The sequence below is a fragment of the Hemibagrus wyckioides genome, linkage group LG25 (assembly GCF_019097595.1).
Source record: "Hemibagrus wyckioides isolate EC202008001 linkage group LG25, SWU_Hwy_1.0, whole genome shotgun sequence".
Lineage (NCBI taxonomy): Eukaryota > Metazoa > Chordata > Actinopteri > Siluriformes > Bagridae > Hemibagrus > Hemibagrus wyckioides.
Window position 1 is genome coordinate 4,316,977 of NC_080734.1, and position 21,415 is coordinate 4,338,391.

General features: G+C 41.7%; 1 protein-coding gene and 1 long non-coding RNA gene across 4 annotated transcripts in view; one reads left to right on the plus strand and one right to left on the minus strand.

Annotated features, from left to right (window-relative positions):
• Nucleotides 1–2,714: 2,714 nt before the first annotated feature.
• Nucleotides 2,715–21,415, minus strand: part of syne1a (spectrin repeat containing, nuclear envelope 1a) — a 214,289-nt gene continuing 195,588 nt past the window's right edge. For all 3 annotated transcript variants that reach the window (XM_058379576.1, XM_058379577.1, XM_058379578.1), the window contains 17 exons: nt 19,368–19,530; nt 19,073–19,260; nt 18,167–18,317; nt 17,685–17,867; nt 15,348–15,485; nt 14,500–14,691; nt 13,987–14,296; nt 13,443–13,511; nt 11,742–11,800; nt 10,752–10,878; nt 10,170–10,369; nt 8,852–9,052; nt 8,450–8,578; nt 8,156–8,368; nt 6,922–7,014; nt 6,373–6,431; nt 2,715–3,742 (listed from right to left, as the gene is read on the minus strand). In XM_058379576.1, coding sequence (XP_058235559.1) covers nt 3,481–3,742; nt 6,373–6,431; nt 6,922–7,014; nt 8,156–8,368; nt 8,450–8,578; nt 8,852–9,052; nt 10,170–10,369; nt 10,752–10,878; nt 11,742–11,800; nt 13,443–13,511; nt 13,987–14,296; nt 14,500–14,691; nt 15,348–15,485; nt 17,685–17,867; nt 18,167–18,317; nt 19,073–19,260; nt 19,368–19,530 — 2,737 coding nt within the window. In that variant the 3' untranslated portion in view covers nt 2,715–3,480. The remainder of the gene's footprint in view (nt 3,743–6,372; nt 6,432–6,921; nt 7,015–8,155; nt 8,369–8,449; nt 8,579–8,851; nt 9,053–10,169; nt 10,370–10,751; nt 10,879–11,741; nt 11,801–13,442; nt 13,512–13,986; nt 14,297–14,499; nt 14,692–15,347; nt 15,486–17,684; nt 17,868–18,166; nt 18,318–19,072; nt 19,261–19,367; nt 19,531–21,415) is intronic.
• Nucleotides 8,951–10,756, plus strand: LOC131346237 (uncharacterized). Its single transcript, XR_009203587.1, has 3 exons — nt 8,951–9,083; nt 9,485–10,470; nt 10,581–10,756. It is a non-coding gene; the product is annotated as an uncharacterized LOC131346237 (long non-coding RNA).

Below are 21,415 nucleotides of genomic sequence, written 5' to 3' on the forward strand. Positions count from 1 at the left end.
TCATTTGTTATACTTTGCATTATAGATGTTACGTTTAATGTTTTTTTTTTCTTTTTTAGAGATTTGAGTAATTTCTAGTAGACACTAGACTCTGATTTACCCCTAGTTTCTAAAAATAAATAAATAAATAAATTTAAAAAAACAACAAAAAAAAGTAAATATCTACCACAAATGCACTATAATATATTGCTCACTGTGAAAAAAAAATTATATATTATATCTATTATATATATATATATATATATATATATATATATATATATATTCTTTTGTGATTTATTTACTTTTTTTTATTTTTATTAATTGATTTATTATATATATATATATATACACTATATTGCCAAAAGTATTCGCTCACCTGCCTTGACTCGCATTTGAACTTAAGTGATATCCCATTCCTAATCCATAGGGTTCAATATGACGTCGGTCCACCCTTTGCAGCTATAACAGCTTCAACTCTTCTGGGAAGGCTGTCCACAAGGTTTAGGAGTGTGTTTATGGGAATTTTTGACCATTCTTCCAGAAGCGCATTTGTGAGGTCACACACTGATGATGGACGAGAAGGCCTGGCTCTCAGTCTCCGCTCTAATTCATCCCAAAGGTGTTCTATCGGGTTGAGGTCAGGACTCTGTGCAGGCCAGTCAAGTTCCTCCACACCAGACTCTGTCATCCTTGTCTTTATGGACCTTGCTTTGGTCACTGGTGCACAGTCATGTTGGAAGAGGAAGGGGCCAGCTCCAAACTGTTCCCACAAAGTTGGGAGCATGGAATTGTCCAAAATGTCTTGGTATGCTGAAGCATTCAGAGTTCCTTTCACTGGAACTAAGGGGCCAAGCCCAGCTCCTGAAAAACAACCCCACACCATAATCCCCCCTCCACCAAACTTTACACTTGGCACAATGCAGTCAGACAAGTACCGTTCTCCTGGCAACCGCCAAACCCAGACTCGTCCATCAGATTGCCAGATGGAGAAGCGTGATTCGTCACTCCAGAGAACGCGTCTCCACTGCTCTAGAGTCCAGTGGCGGCGTGCTTTACACCACTGCATCCGACGCTTTGCATTGCACTTGGTGATGTATGGCTTGGATGCAGCTGCTCGGCCATGGAAACCCATTCCATGAAGCTCTCTGCGCACTGTTCTTGAGCTCATCTGAAGGCCACATGAAGTTTGGAGGTCTGTAGCGATTGACTCTGCAGAAAGTTGGCGACCTCTTCGCACTATGCGCCTCAGCATCCGCTGACCCCGCTCCGTCAGTTTACGTGGTCTACCACTTCGTGGCTGAGTTGCTGTCGTTCCCAAACACTTCCACGTTCTTATAATACAGCTGACAGTTGACTGTGGAATATTTAGGAGCGAGGAAATTTCACGACTGGATTTGTTGCACAGGTGGCATCCTATCACAGTTCCACGCTGGAATTCACTGAGCTCCTGAGAGCGACCCATTCTTTCACAAATGTTTGTAAAAACAGTCTGCATGCCTAGGTGCTTGATTTTATACACCTGTGGCCATGGAAGTGATTGGAACACCTGATTCTGATTATTTGGATGGGTGAGCGAATACTTTTGGCAATATAGTGTGTATATATATATATAATATAATATAATAGATATAATATATATTTTTTTTTTTTTTCACAGTGAAGCCTGGGTCATGAACTTTGTAAAATATGGATCTTTGTTTTGATGTTTCATTCGGTCATTCATGTTATGTTCTACCTACCTGTCAGGGTTGTAGCAGATATGAAGAGAGAAAGAAAAACAGAAAGAAAGACAGAAAGTGAGACAGCATGTGTGAGTATCAGTGGTGAGCTGTGTGAAACGTAACATCTTAAAGGTAACATCTGCGTTAAATTACACTGGAACCTCAGCATGTGAATGTGTACTTGGTTCTTAAGGTGAATATGCGTATTGTGAAACGAATTCTCCATAAGAAATATCAATATCAATATTCCCGATATGAAGCGTATGTAAACTGTATGTCTGCTTACAAAGAACTGACCCAAGTCAAGCATTCCATGTCAAGGCTCCTCACAGGAAGTCGTGCCACCAAGCTTGGGCTAAAAATAGAACAGACCGCCCACACCACCAATCTGTCAACAAAAAAACACCCCAAAAATCACGTAGCTTTTGAACGCATGCTGAAGGTAACGTTGGTATCGTGGGTCGACTCTTTCCATACAGCTTTCACTGACCAAAAAAAAAATTGTAAACTCTCGTCGCTTGGCATTCCACTGACGCTAACAAGTTGTGAACGGCTCCTGGACATACGCGCGACTTAGCCGGCCTTTGGTTCATTCGTATGCTGAAAACGCTTCGGATGCTGATGCGAATTTCAATTCTTAAGGCGAAAATTCGTAATGGACGACACTGGTATGCCGAGGTTCCACTGTGTTAAATGCTGTTGCATTGTGGAGCCACGTCCTGCTGTCCAAACTCGCTAATAAACATAATAATAAAACTCAGACGTAAAATTAACAGAACGTAAATAGAGACCGTGAAATAAATGCTGTCAAATGGTCCGAAGTTATAACGTGTTACTCAGAAATTGGTCTTTAAGTCCATGGTGTATATTGCCGTTGTCTCTGTATATATGCCCTGTATATGACATGACTCTGAGGATCAGAGAAGAAAGCTTTGTTCCTGCTGCATTGAAATTTTGTGTATTTTATACATGATACTGTAACAGCAGAAGGTCAGTGAGGAAAAACACACGTGCACACACACAAATAATGTATATATTAATGAAAAGCCTTCTTTACTGTCAGTGTTAGTAAACTGTACACATAAATAAGCACTGACAATTTCATAAGGGAGGTTTTATACATTTTTCTTTTTTAGCAACCTAGTGACCTACTAGCATAAAAAAAAGCTTGGCTCTTACAGACAGGTAACTATCAGTGATTGTTTAGTGTTTAAAAAAAAAAAAGAAGAAGCATCAACCGCATGCTGTGAGTAAAGATAAAAAAATAAAAATGAAATTAAAAAACTTAAATAAATAGATCATATTTTAAAGGGCATTCAAATACTTATCAAAATCACTGGAAGTGAGATTTTATATAGCTTTTCGTATCTCAAATACAATCTTTTTAAAATGAAAAAATAATTTTTCACGCAGGAATCGAAACAGCGTCGCCTCTTCGCCGGACAGTTTAAGTGCAGTACCTTTAAAATACCCTCGAGTCAGTGCTAGAAAGTCTGATTAACGTCTTCATTGTCCTGTTTCTCCCCCCCCCCCCGAAGGATCCCGTTCGGGCTTCGGGTTAACGATCCGATCGTCGTTACACTTCTGATTGCGATCGATAATTTAAAATAAAAAACAATAATTAAAAAAATAAAATAAAAATAGCAGCGGTGTTCACCTGTACATGGATTATATTCAAATGTTCAGCTTTGGCTAATACATTTCACTTTATATTGTCCCACCTCCTGAGGGACACGTGGTTGGGCAGGTGAAGGGAGGGGTGGAGTGAGGGGGTACCTCAGATGGGCGGGGGGCCGTTGGTGTAGCGCAGCATGGGGTGAAAAGAGCGGGCGAAGTTGTTGTGGTTGGCGCAGCTGTAGTCCTGCTCAGTGATGGGCACCAGACACGCCAAACCCACAATGAGCAGCAGCAGCAGCTGCAGAGGCAGAGCCGCCCGCAGGACCCGCAGCAGGAAGGGCTGGCGGCGAGCCGCAGCAGCGCCACCGTGAGGCCCGGAGGAACCACAGCGAGAGGAAGCGCACGCAGAAACCCCGCGGGACCTGAAGAACAGAGCGACAGCGTTAAAGCTCATCAGACAGACGCATTAATAAAAAGAAATGAACATTACTGACGAACATTCAATAACTTATAATTCAGTCTCTTTTTTAATACAGAGCTGCAAGACTTAAAATCGAGCTAAATCTAGAAATAAATATAAATGATTAATCACAGAGTCATGTGTACTGAGAGGAAGTTAACGCTTTCAGAAATATTTTGGTTAAACATTTTCTGGAGGTTTTCCTGAATTTTTGGTGGGCATTTTCTTTAATTTTTTAATTTAATTTAATTTACTATAAATTAAATTAAAGTGACTTATTTCCCCATTCCCATTGACCCTTACATTTGACACAGTGAGTCAAAAAGAACAGCACATTCCTCTTCCTCAGCTCAAGGGCTCGTAATTAAAAAGTTATTTAAAGCTATTAGAGCTATTTGATAATTAACCTTTAAGTTATTCTCTCACAAAAATTTAAATCCTGAGTGTGAAATAAGCGGATAAATGAGGCACATGGTCAAAGCCGGAATTTTTATGGTCACAGCGAGTGTTTTCCTGTGCACTGTGACTCCCTGTGTACAAATAAGGGGCTTCAGAAATAAGGATTCTTAACAATAAAGTTTGATTTAAGAAGTCATCGTCTCGGGACGCTGAGCATCAACGACGAGTAGAAATAAATCTACATCAACACTGCAGAGTCAAAATAATAGAAAGGGACTACCTGAGGACTGATATCAGAGGAGTTGTTTTAGCAGCTTCACAAAAAACTAAGCATATGGATTACAGTGGCTAATACAATCAATGTCCACTTTATTAGGGACATCTGCTCCTTCATTATGCACCTAGCCATTCATGCAGTCCATAACCTCATGCAGATTAGACACGTCAGAGCTTCGGGTGATGTTCAGGTCAAACAATAGAATGGAGAAAATTGGTTTGTGAGAGATGTGAAAATGACCTGAAGCTCTGTGAGGTGTATCTGTATGAGTTTCTGCGGTGCGCTGCAGTAGGTGTTCCTAATAAATTGGACAGTGAGTGTATGTGCTTTGAAAATGGAAAAAAAACAAGATGGTGCAAACAGGACTCTAGACGTGAACGAAGTGATGGAGCTGAATTATCTCCTGAGGGACAAGGGTGCCCTGAAAGGTGTTATAACGTAGTACAATATGTTATAAGGTGTTCTAATGTAATATAATGTGATATGTGTCATAAGGTGTTCTGTTATAAGGTATTATAATGCAAGGTCACAGCACGGCTGCTACAGGTTTTATCTGCGTAATTACTAAATCAGGAGTGTTGAAGCTAATTCACACCAGACACGTTCCTGAAGAGATGTCTCTACACCATGTCTCTACTCTAGCAGAGTCTCTACTCTACACCATGATACTCTTTCTTTTTTAACATGGAGAAAAATGATTTCGTGTCACGTCACGTTTTTAACTGAAGCGCTGATCACTGCGGATGAAACAGAATTTAGTGATGAAGAGAGACTGTGAAGAAAAGAGACTAATGATGTGAGTCGCAAACTGAGAGACTTTCATACAGGAAACTAGTGAGGGAATGAGAAGAGTTTGGTCTGTGGCTAAGAGTGGGTGTGGCTAAGAGTGGGTGTGGCTAAGAGTGGGCGAGGCACATAGTGGGCATGGCTAAGAGTGGCCATGGCACATAGTGGGCATGGCTAAGAGTGGACATAGCCCAGAGTGGATGTGGCTCATAGTGTGTGTGGCTAAGTGTGGACACAGCTCAGAGTGGGCGTGGCTAAGAGTGGGAATGCCTCATAGTGCATGTGGCTAAGAGTGGACATAGCTCAGAGTGAGTATGGTCAAGCATTAGTATGACAAAGTGGGCATGACACTGAGTGGGTGTGGTTAAGAATGGGTGTGTCTAATTTGGCATGGCAGAGTGTGTGTGGCTAAGAGTGGGCATGGTTAAGAGTTGGTGGGTCTAAGAGTTGGCATGGAAGTGTGTGTGTGGCTAACAGTGGGCATGGCTGAGAGGGTGCGGCTAAGGGTGGGCATGACTCAGTGTTGGCATGATAGTGAATGGGTGTGGCTAAGAGTGGGTGTGTCTAAGAGTTGGCAGTGCACTGAGTGGGTGTGGCTAAGAGTTAGGAGGGCACTGAGTGGGTGTGGCTAAGAGTGGCCATGGCTCAGAGCTGGTGTGTCACTGAGCAGTTGTGGCACTGAATGACTGCTGCAGAGAGTGGGTGTGGCTTAGAGTAGGTGTGGTTTGGCAGGTAATTCTTATTCTTATGAATTAGAGTTCCTGGAGGATGTGGCACAGCATAACAAGAGATCTCTCAAACTAGTAATACTAGTAAAACTAGGTAACGAGGACGTTACTGAGAGCTTGACAGAGTTGAAGTGTTTATTAAACCTTGTGCTTTATTACGCAGTGTGCTGAAGGTGTTTGATAAACTGATATCAAATCAAGAGCCTCATGTCAAAGGGAACGCTGTGAAGGTGTGATATGACGTGTCTGATGTGAACACGGTACAGAAATGACCCTCTTTCCAACATCTTCATCCGTGTGTGTGTGTGTGTGTGTGTGTGTGAGTGTGCGCTGCTTGTATCATCCTCCTCCTCATCACCATCACCACCATCATCACGGTTCTAGAGTCCAGGAGAGAGGTACCTGTGGCGCGGCAGGCTGGCTGAGGATCCTGCTCCTGACACATTACATTTGCTCCGTAGCTGTTATGCAATGAGCAAAAGGAGGAGGGAGAGGGGGAGGGAGGAGGGAGGGATGGAGGGAGGAGGGGGAAGGTAAAAAAAGAAAGAAAGAATGTTTCAGTCCAAGCAAATAAGGACAAAGCTTGTGGTCACAAGCAGAGGCATAAAGCTGGCTGTCCAACATACCATCAATAACAACGGATGCAAATAAATAAACAAACAAATAAATAAATAATAAAAAGCAAAGGAACTCAGCAAAGTGAGGATGAATCGTGTAAAAAAAAAACACAAATCAAGAAAGCTGGCTTTCCAGAGCAGACAGGATTAAACTCTGGATAAAGTCTGAGATGGAAAGCCAGAATTTTCTTGCTCTCAAAACAAAACTGTAAAAAAATAAATACGCAAAACAATCCGAAGCGTCCATGCAGGCCGTCTAAAATCTGGGTTACTTATTGAATCCCACCACCGAAAAATCATCATCATCAGACGAAGAAGTGATGGACGTGATTACCATGTGATGTTGAACAGGAACGCTGACCACAGACACCGGACTGGCCGAGCCGGACGTGTCCACATCGTTGACCGCGGGCCAGACGGACGGCACCTGTGAGGCAGCGAGTGATAAACATCAGGAGTCACTTCTTCAACTCACACTGAATTTTATTATCCTGTATTATTTACACTCGTCGTGGTTTCCATGGCAATAATGACACTAATCTTGCCTATAGAGCTGTTTATGAATATTTAAAGGCCCTGAGTGACGGCATGCGCAGTAAGCCCCGCCCACACACACATTTATACACCAATCATTATTTTAGATGCAAGAATAAACAGAATAAACACTTTGGATAAATAATACAAGTTTTCCCACTATAAAGTTTCATTTCATTTACATCAACTAGTGGAAGATAAATAATATTTTATGGAGCCAAAGAGCTTTCATGAATACAATGGCTGAGAAGTGCAAAGCAAAATAACAAATCCGGAAACAAAATAATTCAGACAAAGCGGAAAAGGTAAAGGTATAGTTTGCGAGTGGAATTCTTCCCTCTGATTGGTCGAGACATCTGTCACTCAGGATATACAGGAAGTAGGAAATTGTGTATCTAACTTTAATTCTTGTACATGTGTGGAGTTCTGCCACTTCAAACCATTTTTTCCCAACAGTGCAACTTTAAATCTTTTTAAAGAAAATAATAAACATATATTTATATTTATAAGAAACTGGAGTTCATTCAGCGCTACTGTGAGGAAGGACGTTCATATGGTGTGATGTTGGAGATACTGATAGTGTATCATGGTGTAAAGATTAGTTCATGATCTCTAAAAACACACCAGGAATGTTTTGAGAACCAAACTATTCCAGATTAAAGGATGTAAGGAGCGCTATAAGAGCAGACCAGCGTTGATACACACACCAATCCACTTTCTACCGCCAAAGCCTGCTGGACCTCCTGTATATCCTGAGTGACCGATGTCTCGTCCAATCAGAGGGAAGAATTCCATTCGCAAGCGGAGTTTGTCTGAATTGTCCTTGTGTTTTTGGATTCATTATTTTGTTTTGCTCTTCTCGGCCTCGGCATGCGAAGGTCAGTGAAGCTTCCACCAAAAGAACACATCACATGACTTTAGTGCTTGGACCCCTGAATATAACGCCTTCTAAACCACACAGAAGCAGAAGACTGGAACTAAAACATTACGGTTAAAAATGCAAAGTTTAATTAGTGATTATTCCATAGACTGACGTGTGCGTCTCCTGCGGTGTGGAGTCGTCTCTCCAGCAGCTGCAGGTCGGCGGTGACGGCGTTGAGCAGCAGGCGGAGGCGGTTCCCGATGACGTGCACTCTCTCCTGCGCCTCCAGACTCTCGCCCCCCTGCGCCTGCACCAACAGCTGCACCGAGAGATCCTGCAGGCTGTTCACACTGCGCTCTGTCTCCCGCAACTCCTGTTCGATTTGCTACACACACACACACACACACATCACTCACTGTCCACCTGAGCTCTTCACCTACAGAGTGTGTGTGTGTGTGTGTGTTACCTCTAACGCTCTATATCGAGCTCGGAGTGTGTGCTGGTCCAGTTCCTCTGTGATGGGAACGATTTCGTTCCTCCTTCGGTCGATGTTCTCTAACCAGAGCAGGAGGCCATGACTCAGCTCGTGGAACTCCTGTGAACACACACACACACACACACACGATCAGAGCTGCACACACACACAACAAAACAGTCCCAAATGTCCACAGGCTTATAAGAGAACATCCTCCCATGCTCTCAGATCTGAAAGCTTTACTACTGAACTGACTTAATGTTTAAAGTGCTAGCATGAATTACACGTCAATCGAATCCTCCGTTCTGATTGGTTGGTTAATGACCTTAAATGGACATCAAAAGGATCTTAAGGAGAGAGAGAGTGTGTGTGTGTGTGTGTGTGTGTGTGTACCTGGCACTGCATTAGTGCGTCCTGTAGCGCTGCTCTCCACTGCTGCAGAGCTTTACCCAGTCTGTCCCAACGGGAGTTCATCTCCTTCAGCCTCCTCCTCAGCTTCCTGCTCTCCTGGCCATCTGATTGGACGAGCCTGACGCTGCTCAGGTTGATGGACAGCACTGTGGACTTATGGGTATCTACCTCCTTCTGTAGGTCCTGAGATACAGAGCAGCAGAAATATTGAAGTGTGAGTGTGTTACAAGAATATCATCACTGCTATTATTTCATTCTTTTGTTTTTATTTATTTGTTCAATTTCTTTATGATTTTGACTTGTTATGATTATGATAAAAATGTTTTTATTTATTTGTTTATTCAGGTTTGTTACTTATTGTTAATATTAACAGCATTTGTTTTGTTTGTTTATTTGTTTTTGTTTTCATTTAATTAAAAGTCCCTTATTAATATTATTAATATTCTTTATTCATTGTTTTCTTATTTATTTTCAGCTTTAAGGTGTTCAGGTTTTTTAGGATCGATTTACAAGCTTATCCTTATTTATTATTATTATCATTATTATCGTTATTATTATTCGTATTATTATGTACTCATGTATCCATTCAGCCTTTGTCTGTTTGTTTGTTTTCAGACGGCTCTCTGCAGCGGGTCTGTTGAAGTGTAAAGCAGGTCACTGAGGTCAGGGTGTGTGTATTTGGGTCAGTGTGCTTCTGTTTTTAGACGAGTTAGACTCACACTAAATATCTTTCATACCATAGACATGTGATCATCACACACACACACACACACACACACACAATCATATTACAAACACAATGTTACTTATAATAGCTTCTGTAAAGCATACTGTATGTACTGTGAGCAATCACACACACCAACGTTTACATTTCTGGCATTTGGGAGACGTCCTTATCCAGAGTGACTTACAATTTATTTCATTTTTTGTAGAACTGAGTAATTAAGGGCTAAGGGTTAAGGGCCTTGCTCAGGGGCCCAGCAGTTAAGGGCTGAGGGCCTTGTTGAGGGGCCCAGCAGTAGCTGCTTGACCTGGGTTTGACCTGGGATTCAAACTCACAACCTTCTGATCAGTTATCCAACACCTTAACCACTAAGCTACCACATCCCCACCCACACCCCAACACACACACACACCCCAACACAGTCCCCCATACACACCAACACACACTCTATCATATTACAAACACACTGTTACAGTTTCTATAATAGCTTCTGTAAATCTTATGTACTGTGAGCAATTACACACACACCCCAACACACCCATACCCCAACACACACACATCCTAACACACCCCCACCTTGAGTTTTCTGATCCTTTGGTCGATGCTGTGTATATCCGTGCTCAAGTCCCTCCCCTTCAGCTCAGCCAGCTCCTCCTCTGTCTGGCTAAGCCACGCCTCCATATTCTCCAGATCAGAGATCAGCTGTTGCCATAGCAGCAGGTCTTCGCTGGAGTTAAGGGACTGAGCCTGGATGAGCTCCCAGCGCTCGATCACACCTACGGAGCACAAAAAAAAAGGTTTAAAAATCACGACTCTACACAATGATGACATCACGGAGCGTCCAATAACGTCCAGTTCCTCTAATAATGTCTTTCTGGTGAGTGTTTAGTGCGCTCTCATTAAAAAGACATGTTTACAAAGCTCATACAAAGCTCACAGTGAGACACAATGAGAGTGTGATGACACACAACCACTATCTTGTCACAGGAACCAACCGACCAACCAGCACGAAGCTCCACCTCAGGACTTCCTGGTTCCCAGAACTTTGGAGCAAGAAAGGTAAAAAAGATTCGGAAATAAAACACGCCTGTGTGTGCAGAGTTCCTGACAGAGTTCCTGAAAAGGAATCCGGTTCCTGTGTGTGTGTGTGTCTGTAACCTGTGTTCTGGGGTTCTGTGGTCTCGGGGTTGTTTAATCCAGCCAGGTCACCCTCTTCCTCCTCCAGCTCTCCCTCGGCTCTTTTCAGAGCGCTTATACTGTCTCGACAATCTCCCATCAGACGCATCTATACACACACACACACACACACACACACACACACTCTTAAAACACCTTCAAACAATTTTGGTCTCGACTCCACATAAAAAAATATTTCTTTCCAAATTCAAGTAATGACAAAAAAACATTTTTGTTTATTAATAAATATTAAAAAATAAATAATATTACTCTAATATTTTTCCTTTCATTGTTTCTCATCATTTGCAGATTCCTTTTGGGGTTAAAATGAATAAATAAATGTGACCGAGATTGCTGAACAGATTAAAGATCTGCATTAGTGCCTGTTGTTCTTTATTGATTATGGATCATTGTGTGCTGCTTTTTTATTAAAAAATAAATACAAAACAAACAAATAAATAAAAAAATAAAAAAACGGAAAGAGTATGATGGTAAAGGAGGATGTCACAGGATTTATTTTTGGAAAAATTTGTATCAGCCAACACGGATCTCCCCAGATGTTGATCTCATTTCTATCCTAATTTTAATAATAAAAAAAAATCAGCTTCCATGACGCACATCTCTTCCAGCATGCAGGAGAGCCGAGCTGAACTTCATGTCCGATTTTATTTTTATTCATAAATAATTGGATGGAAGATGAGTAGGACTTTCATCTGAGGCCTTGACATGTAATAAAAACAGGAAGGAAGCTATTACAGAAAATCAATTTCAGACATTTGACCTTGACGTGACCTTCACCTGTTCAGATCAAACCCAAGCTCTAATGAGTTCATCTGCAGGTTCGGATGATATCTCGATCTAAACCCTCGAGATATCCTAAAGGTTTATACAACATTTCATTCTCCTAGACTAAATATTCCCCACAGCCTCACAGTCTTGGCCTGGATGATTACTGCTGAAAGTCTTACTTACATAACCACTGTACGAGGCATTATGGCTGTCCAGGTCCAGTACCTTACGAACCGAGTCACCTGTTAGGGAATAAAGCGTCATTAAGGCGTGTAAACGAACAAACACACACACACTGAGGGAGACAAAGGTAAAGAGGGTGAATGATTTCGACTGGATCAGATGTCCTGCATGCCATGTGGACGCTGATTTTACATTAAAATGATGTTAATGGAGAAAGATGAAGCTGAATTAGTGACAGATTTATGAGTCAAAGATGAGTTTCGGTCACAGGTGACACCTCGTTCACAGAGACTTGCAGGTAGGGGTACTATGGTAATATGATTTCTATAGTAACAGCTCGTTTATAGAGACTTGTCGATATGGTTTCTATGGTAACAGCTCACACAGAGGCTTGTAGATATTGTTTCTATAGTAGCAGCACGTTCAAAGAGACTTGTAGATATGATTTCTATAGTAAGAGTCTGTTCACAGTGACTTGTAGATATGGTTTCTATAGTAACAGTTCGTTCACAGTGACTTGTAGATATGGTTTCTATGGTAACAGCTTGTTCATAGAGACTTGTAGATATGGTTTCTATAGTAACAGTTCGTTCACAGTGACTTGTAGATATGGTTTCTATGGTAACAGCTTGTTCATAGAGACTTGTAGATATGGTTTCTATAGTAACAGCTTGTTCATAGAGACTTGTAGATATGGTTTCTATAGTAACAGTTCGTTCACAGTGACTTGTAGATATGGTTTCTATGGTAACAGCTTGTTCATAGAGACTTGTAGATATGGTTTCTATAGTAACAGTTCGTTCACAGTGACTTGTAGATATGGTTTCTATGGTAACAGCTTGTTCATAGAGACTTGTAGATATGGTTTCTATAGTAACAGCTTGTTCATAGAGACTTGTAGATATGGTTTCTATAGTAACAGTTCGTTCACAGTGACTTGTAGATATGGTTTCTATGGTAACAGCTTGTTCATAGAGACTTGTAGATATGGTTTCTATAGTAACAGCTTGTTCATAGAGACTTGTAGATATGGTTTCTATAGTAACAGTTCGTTCACAGTGACTTGTAGATATGGTTTCTATGGTAACAGCTTGTTCATAGAGACTTGTAGATATGGTTTCTATAGTAACAGCTTGTTCACATAGAGACTTGTAGATATGGTTTCTATAGTAACAGTTCGTTCACAGTGACTTGTAGATATGGTTTCTATGGTAACAGCTTGTTCATAGAGACTTGTATATATGGTTTCTATAGTAACAGCTTGTTCACATAGAGACTTGTAGATGTGGTTTCTATGGTAATAGCTTGTTCACAGTGACTTGTAGATATGGTTTCTATGGTAACAGGCCGTCCATAGAGACTTCTCTGTACGTATGAGACGGAGAAGCTAAAACATATCCTTGTTCATGGTTTTCTATAACCCTGAACCGCCCCAGGGGTAAATCAGACACGCCTTTGACCTTTCCACAAGCTCAATCATAATGAAAATGTTAGTTAACTCATGCATTTATTATTAATATAACCATTAGATGAGGTAAACACAAAAGGGCAAGAATACAGTGTAAGAAATGCCAACATGCAATGCTGTGATTTACTTAAACACTGAATCCACATGCACCATGCCGGAGACGATGTTCTGATTAATCCTGTGATTATACGAGTGAGTGTGTTTAATTCTACACGCTGACACTGGGTGCGTACCGGAGGAGGACCTCAGTGTGTTTTCTGTCAGTTTTATATAAGCCTCAGGACTCTCAGGAATCACAACGTCTGTGAAGAGAGAGATACACCAAAGAATATACCAGGCTTTATTTAATACAGCTGCAGAGTGGACATGTAACCGCTTACAGCACACACACACACACACCAACCCTAAACCCCCCCATACACCCCCACTCCCCATACACACCTTCCACACACACCTCACACCAACCCTAACCCCCCATACATACCTTCCACACACACCTCACACCAACCCTAACCCTTCACATCAACCCTAACCCCCCACACACACCTCCCACCAACCCTAACCCTCCACATCAACCCTAACCCCCCCATACACACCTCCCACCAAACCTAATCCCCCACACCAACCCTAACCCCCATACACCCCCCCACACACACCTCACACCAACCCTAACACCCCACACCAACCCTAACCCCCCCATACACACCTCCCACCAACCCCAACCCCCCACACCAACCCTAACCCCCCCACACCAACCCTAACCCCCCCCACACACACCTTTGAGAGCTGCTGTAGAGCCGCATATGACCTCCTCGTCCTCCTCGCCCTGCCCCCTCTTCTTCGATGACATGGCATGACCCATGGGCTCGAGGTCATAGTCATGGTCCCACTCTAAGGGGATGGAGTCCACGCTGGCCGGAGTCTCCCGACCTGAGCCATTAGCGCGCAACGGCGCCGGGCTCACAGAGGGGGTCCGGCTGCCGGTGCTGGGTAAAGAGTTCCCCTCCTCCCACTGCAGGTCAGAGAGCTCACCTGAGCCATCCAGGTCAAACTCCCGATCTGAACCGTCACACTCGTCATCAGCCAGCTGTGAACGAAACGACACAGAGGATTAACGGCTTGGATAAGAGCTCATAAATTAATTTGTGGGAAAAGGCAAGTAAGGAATAAAGACACTGTGTGTGTTGAGCTCCACTCCATCATTATTTATTTTTTTTACATGTAGTAAATAATGACACACAGTAATTTTTATCCTTTTATAGTTACAGTGCATATGGTCAAATGTCTCACCGGCAGGCGCGTGAGCTTCCTGTAGTATCGATCGACGCGTCCGAACACTTCCCTGCAGTAGCGCTGCAGCTCGTCCAGCTCCTCCTCGATCACAGCAGCGTCCAGGGGCTCGCTCTTCTCCATCAGAGCTTCACCCTGACTGAACACGCTCCCGATCTTCACAGAGTTCAGGTCAATCTCCTGCTGGAACGCCTGACACACACACACACACACAGAACGTTTTGTTTTTAAAAAATCGCCCTCTGTTGGCCAGAAGGTGAATCACATAAGTGGGCGGGGCTAATTTCCAAAACATCAACACAAGCTTTAATCCTTCGACTATAACTTTGAATTTTTAACTCATCAGCAGTTCGATCTTCTCCTAACAAACACAACACTGGAATCGTTTCTTTTAACCAAACATTAACTGAATAATTTAAATTCAACCTCAGAACTGAATGTAGCCACTATATTCTCTTTAAATCAAATTTAAAATCTAATAAATAATTAATTACAAATATATTCTAATCAATACAAAATATAAATACTACAAATATTTTAATAATAATTAAATTTTTAATAAAAACCTCAAATGCTTAATCAAAGCATTTCCGTTTGAGGAACTCTTTTTATTAAATGGTTTATGGTTAAAGCGGCAGTGTGTCATTTTTAGCGCCCACTCACGAGCTTTCGACTTTCACCACAATTAGCCAAGTTTGAGGAGTGGAGCTTATATCAGATCATAAACAGAAACGTAAAACACACACACACACCTCACTCACACATATATACACACACACACACCTCACTCACACATATATATACACACACACACACACTCCTCACCCACACACACCCACACTCCTCACCCTGAGCTGTTTGATCTTGGCCTGAACGTCACACTCGGAGAAGTGCTCGATGTTGGTGAGCTGCAGGTCCATCTCGGTCAGCCACACCAGAACTCCGTCTCTGACCGTCTCAAACTCCTCACGCTGGCTGATGAAGTGCTGCATGCAGGACGATACGCTCATCACCTTCTTTTTCACACAACAGCCACCAACTTGAGCCAAGCTAAAACCTGCCTATTATGAATGATAACAGCTAACTTATCGTTAGCTAGCTTACTACTGAACTTGGCTGCTTAGCTAGCTTGCTAGTTACACCATCTAATAGCTAACAAGAGTTGGCTGACTGTTAGCTAATAGTCTAAATGTTAGCTAGCTTGTTAGGCTGCTTAGCTATGCAGCTATGGGCTTTACATACACCATATTTAAAACATGCTCATGTTAGCAGGCTGCTAAAGTTTGGTTTTAAATATGTTACACTTAGCCTGTTAGCTTAGGATAATTAAGTATAGTTTCAGTTCAGTTATTAGCTAGCTAACTGTACCTGTAGGCAGCTTGCTAGCATAGCTAATGCTATTAAATGACGACATGCTAACTCCATAACCAGTATCAAAGTTTGCTTGCTTTTATATGGTGAAATGAAAAGTTGGATATAGGAGTAAGCTGAATGTTAGCTAATAGTGTAAATGTTAGCTAACTTGCTTAGCTGTGTGGCTATGAGTTTTAAATACATCAAATTTAAAACATGCCTCATGTTAGCCAGCTTGCTAAACTTGCTAAATTCATATTACATCATTACTCATTAATACTTACTAAAATGACCTAGCATGTTAGTTTAGCAAAAGTTTTAATTTCAGTGTTTAGCTAGGTAACTGTAGCTGTATGCAGCAGGCTAGCATAGCTAATGTTGCTAAATGAGGACATGCTAACTCTATAATGGTTCTTTACACCATATAACAGCTAGCAAACCTGGCTTATGGTTTTATTGAATACAAGAGCTGATTGTTAACTAATAGAGTAAATATTAGCTAACTTGCTACACTGCTTAGCTATGTGGCGTAAATATTCCAAATACCTGTTGACTAGCTTGTTAAATAACGTGCCCGCTGTAGGCTAGCTTGTTAAATAACGTGCCCGCTGTAAGCTAGCTTGTTAAATAACGTGCCTGCTGTAAGTTAGCTTGTTAAATAACATGCATGTGGTAAGCTAGCTTGTTAAATAACGTGCTTCTTTAAGCTAGCTTGTTAAATAACGTGCCTACTGTAAGCTAGCTTGTTAAATAACGTGCCTACTGTAAGCTAGCTTGTTAAATAACGTGCCTGCTGTAAGCTAGCTTGTTAAATAACGTGCCTGCTGTAAGATAGCTTGTTAAATAACGTGCCTGCTGTAAGCTAGCTTGTTAAATAACGTGCCTGCTGTAAGCTAGCTTGTTAAATAACGTGCCTGCTGTAAGATAGCTTGTTAAATAACGTGCCTGCTGTAAGATAGCTTGTTAAATAACGTGCATGTGGTAAGCTAGCTTGTTAAATAACGTGCCTGCTGTAAGCTAGCTTGTTAAATAACGTGCCTGCTGTAAGCTAGCTTGTTAAATAACGTGCCTGCTGTAAGATAGCTTGTTAAATAACGTGCATGTGGTAAGCTAGCTTGTTAAATAACGTGCTTCTGTAAGCTAGCTTGTTAAATAACGTGCCTACGGTAAGCTAGCTTGTTAAATAACGTGCCTGCTGTAAGATAGCTTGTTAAATAACGTGCCTGCTGTAAGATAGCTTGTTAAATAACGTGCCTGCTGTAAGCTAGCTTGTTAAATAACGTGCCTGCTGTAAGCTAGCTTGTTAAATAACGTGCCTGCTGTAAGATAGCTTGTTAAATAACGTGCCTGCTGTAAGATAGCTTGTTAAATAACGTGCATGTGGTAAGCTAGCTTGTTAAATAACGTGCCTGCTGTAAGCTAGCTTGTTAAATAACGTGCCTGCTGTAAGCTAGCTTGTTAAATAACGTGCCTGCTGTAAGATAGCTTGTTAAATAACGTGCATGTGGTAAGCTAGCTTGTTAAATAACGTGCTTCTGTAAGCTAGCTTGTTAAATAACGTGCCTACGGTAAGCTAGCTTGTTAAATAACGTGCCTGCGCTGTAGGCTAGCTTGATTTTCAATGTTTGCTTTTAATTACATTAGATGTTTAGCTCAAGTTACGATTCCAGTTCAGTGTTTAGCTAGTAAACTGTAGCTAGCGTAGCTAATGTTGCTGAATGAGGTCATGCTAAGTGTGTAACTGTGTGAATTGCTGTAGCGTGTGAGGGAAACACAGCCTCCATGTTCTTTCTCGTGTGCTGTTGTGATGAAGATGTGGTCAGTGCGGTCACCTTCAGCCTGCGCAGGATGGCTGCTACTCTCCTCTGCAGCGTGTCCCAGCGCTGGTTCCCATCATGCACCATTTGGCGAAGGCGGCAGGACGAGTCGGTGCGGTTCTCACGCGCAAGCCTCCGGTACTGCTTATTAATCAGCTCCAGCTGAGTTAAACACTCCTGAACCTGCCTCTGAAATGCCTGGAACACACACAGACACACACACACACAGACACACACACACACACAGACACACACACACACAGACACACACACACACACAGACACACACACACACAGACACACACACACACACACACAGACACACACACACAGACACACACACACACACAGATACCGGATTAAAAAAAAAAAAACCACAGCATGATGTGTTAATTAATTAATTTGTTGTAAATGTTAATAAATAATGAAGTGAGTGAGGAGGAAACAGTATCTTAATTAATTAATTAATTAATCAATCAATTCTCATCTGTCTGTACCTCGAACTTCTTCAGCTCCTCTTTAGCGACGGTGTACAGCACTCCGGACGAGTTGGGCAGAGCCGCGATTCTCTCAGACGCCTTCAGCCACTCCTCAAAGTGAGAATAATCATCTAGAAACTTCTGCCACAACCTCCACGTCTCCTCGATCCTGCACACACACACACGCGCATGAACAAATATACACACAATCACGCAAATATACACACACAAACACACACAATCACGCAAATATGCACACACATGAACACACACAAACCCACACAATCACACACACAGGAACACATACACAGCACACACACACAATCACGCACACACATACACACACAGTCATGCAAACACAAACACACACACACATGAACATGCAAACATACAAACACATGAACAAATATACACAAACCCCCACACGGTGCGCGCACACACACACACACACACACACACACACACACACACATATATGTGTATATATATACACGAACCCCCACACACAGCACAGAAACATGCAAACACATATACACACAAACAGCAAAGACACACAAAAAACAAACACAAATGCAAGCATACAAACACACACATATACACAAACACCCACACACACACAAACAAATATACAAAAAAACGAACACACACATGTACACAAACACATACACACACATGGATGTTCTGAATCAGCTACATCATTAAAATCTGTGATTTAAAGAAGCTCTCTTCATCTCCTGAACACACACACACACACTTCTCTCTCAGGGAGTTGAACTTTGTGTCAGTCTAATTTGGAGTGTAAACTGTCAGGATGTCTGAGTGTATAAACCCCGAGTGTGTTACAGGCAGATGAAGGTTACTGTAACTTTCCAGGTGTGATGAGTGTGTGTGTGTGTGTGTGTGTGATTTCTCCTGAACTCGTACTTCAGCCTGCGCTCCATGGCAATGGCGCAGATGTTCCTCCAGCGGCGGTCCAGGCTGCGTGTGGCCTGCTGGATGGAGTCGCACTCTGTCTCTGTAGCGCAGGCGTCGCAGTCGTGCAGCAGAACCTCACACAGGTTCAACACCGAGGCCACACCCGTGCTGTGCTTCTCAATGTCCCGCTGCAAATCCTAAACACACACACGTTTCCATTTACTCTATACATTTCTAAAAAAAAATTCCACAGATATATTTCACACCTCATGTTTTCTGGGTTCTGTGTGTGTGTGTGTGTTACCTGCTGCTGGCTGAGTTTATTCTGTATTTCGTTCGTGTCGCAGGTTTCGTAGACGATCGGCCGTGACAGTTCCGTCTCGATGTGTGTGAGCCACGAACGCAGACTGCTCATGTTCTTATCCAGCTGCTGCACCGCCACCAGAGTCTCCCTCAGCTTCTTCACCCTACACACACACACGTCTGTTTTAGACCACAGCTAACAACTTGCAAACAAATCTCCCAGCATATTTTTATTCCTTTTCAAAACATGAGATTAGTTATGAGAAAGAGAGAATGAGAGACAAAGAGAGACAGAGAGAGAGAGAGAGAGAGAGAGTGAGAATGAGAGACAGAGAGAGAGAGAGAGAGAGAGAGAATGAGAGACAGAGAGAGAGGGAGAGACAGAGAGAGAGAGAGAGAGAGAGAGAGATGGAGAAATGGAGAGAGAGAGAGAGAGAGAGACACTGTTCTGTTGTTCAGTCTCCTGAGCCACAGTGGAATGAAATCTTTAAGCGGTGAATCCTGGACCTTGGTGCCCATTGAACTCAGATTAAATACCACTGTGTATCTGAGGTCTGTTCCTGAACATGTGCATCACATCATATCACCATAGCAACATCTACACCAAATATACACAGTGACTTATCTTCACCTCGGTCTGATAACCACTGATCCTCCACAGTCACCTCCAACTCACACACACACAAACACTTGTGCACTCACACACACGTAAACATTCATACACATACACTTGTTCACTCTCACTCACGTACACACACACACTTGTTCACTCTCTCACACACACACGTACACATACACACACAACTCAAACACCCAGATGGCTGAGACATCTCCAGGATCCTTATGCAGATCCAGTAAGACAGAAGTCTTGTACACAGCTGTGTGTGTGTGTGTGTGTGTGTGCGCACAGTGCAATTAGGCCACACAACCATGCAGATGTTTCCAAAACCTCGTGGAATCCATGTCATTAAGAACTGATACTGTTCTGAGAGGAAGGTATTAGTGCGGTGTTCCTAATAAAGTGGCTAACAGACACAGTCTGTTTTAGAGCCTACAGCTGCACAGGAGACTGTTAGATGTTTACTCTCTGTATAAAAACAGTGTAGATAATGTGGCTCATGCTGTGGTACAGAAGAAGAAGAAGAAGGTGGTGCATGTTCCTGGAGAGTTCCTCACACTCTTAACTCCAGCTGCAGTGAAATAATACACACTACAGAGAACTACAGATCCCACCAGAACACTTCTTCTCTTCACAGAACCATACACATATCCAAACTTTCTAAAGCAGCCAATACCTATACTAGTCGATATATTTATATATAATTTATATTTTCAAATACATCTTTTAATTTTTTATGTAAATGTTTTTTTTTGCTATAATTTGAAGGCAGTTTACATTAAAGAAAAAAATAAAAACAAACAAACAAACAAACAAATAAATAAATAAACTAAAACCATGACAAACAGTTAAATTCTGTCACTGATGTGGCAAATATAATAAATGTAATGAAGTGTATATAAAATAAAAACCTTAAAGAAAAAAAAGTCTTTTTGTCTCTATATGTAAATATTTCCATGTCTGAAAAACAAACAAAACAATAAATAAATAAATAAATAAATAGATTTCCAGATGCCTTTCCAATCTTTATCATTTATTATTTATTTATGCATGCATGCATTTTCTATATGTAAATATTTCCAGGTCTGAAAAAAAAAGTTTAATATTTTTAATTGAAATAAACAAATAAGTAAATAAATTAATTAATAAAAAAATCCTGATGCATTTCCAATCTTTTCCATTTGTTATTTATTTATTTAAATTAATTTATTAATAATTTTTTCCCATGCTATCAGTCAGACTGCTGCTGATCCTGGGAGCTCTATCAATGCAGGGGAGTCAAACATTTCATAAATAAATATTTTATGAACTAATCCAGCGCTACAATCAATAATAATGAGAAAGTCGCTTCATAAAAGCAGGCAGACACTAAGCCCTGAATCTTAACCATTCGTATAAGACCTGGTATAAAAAGAGGTAAAAGTCCTGCC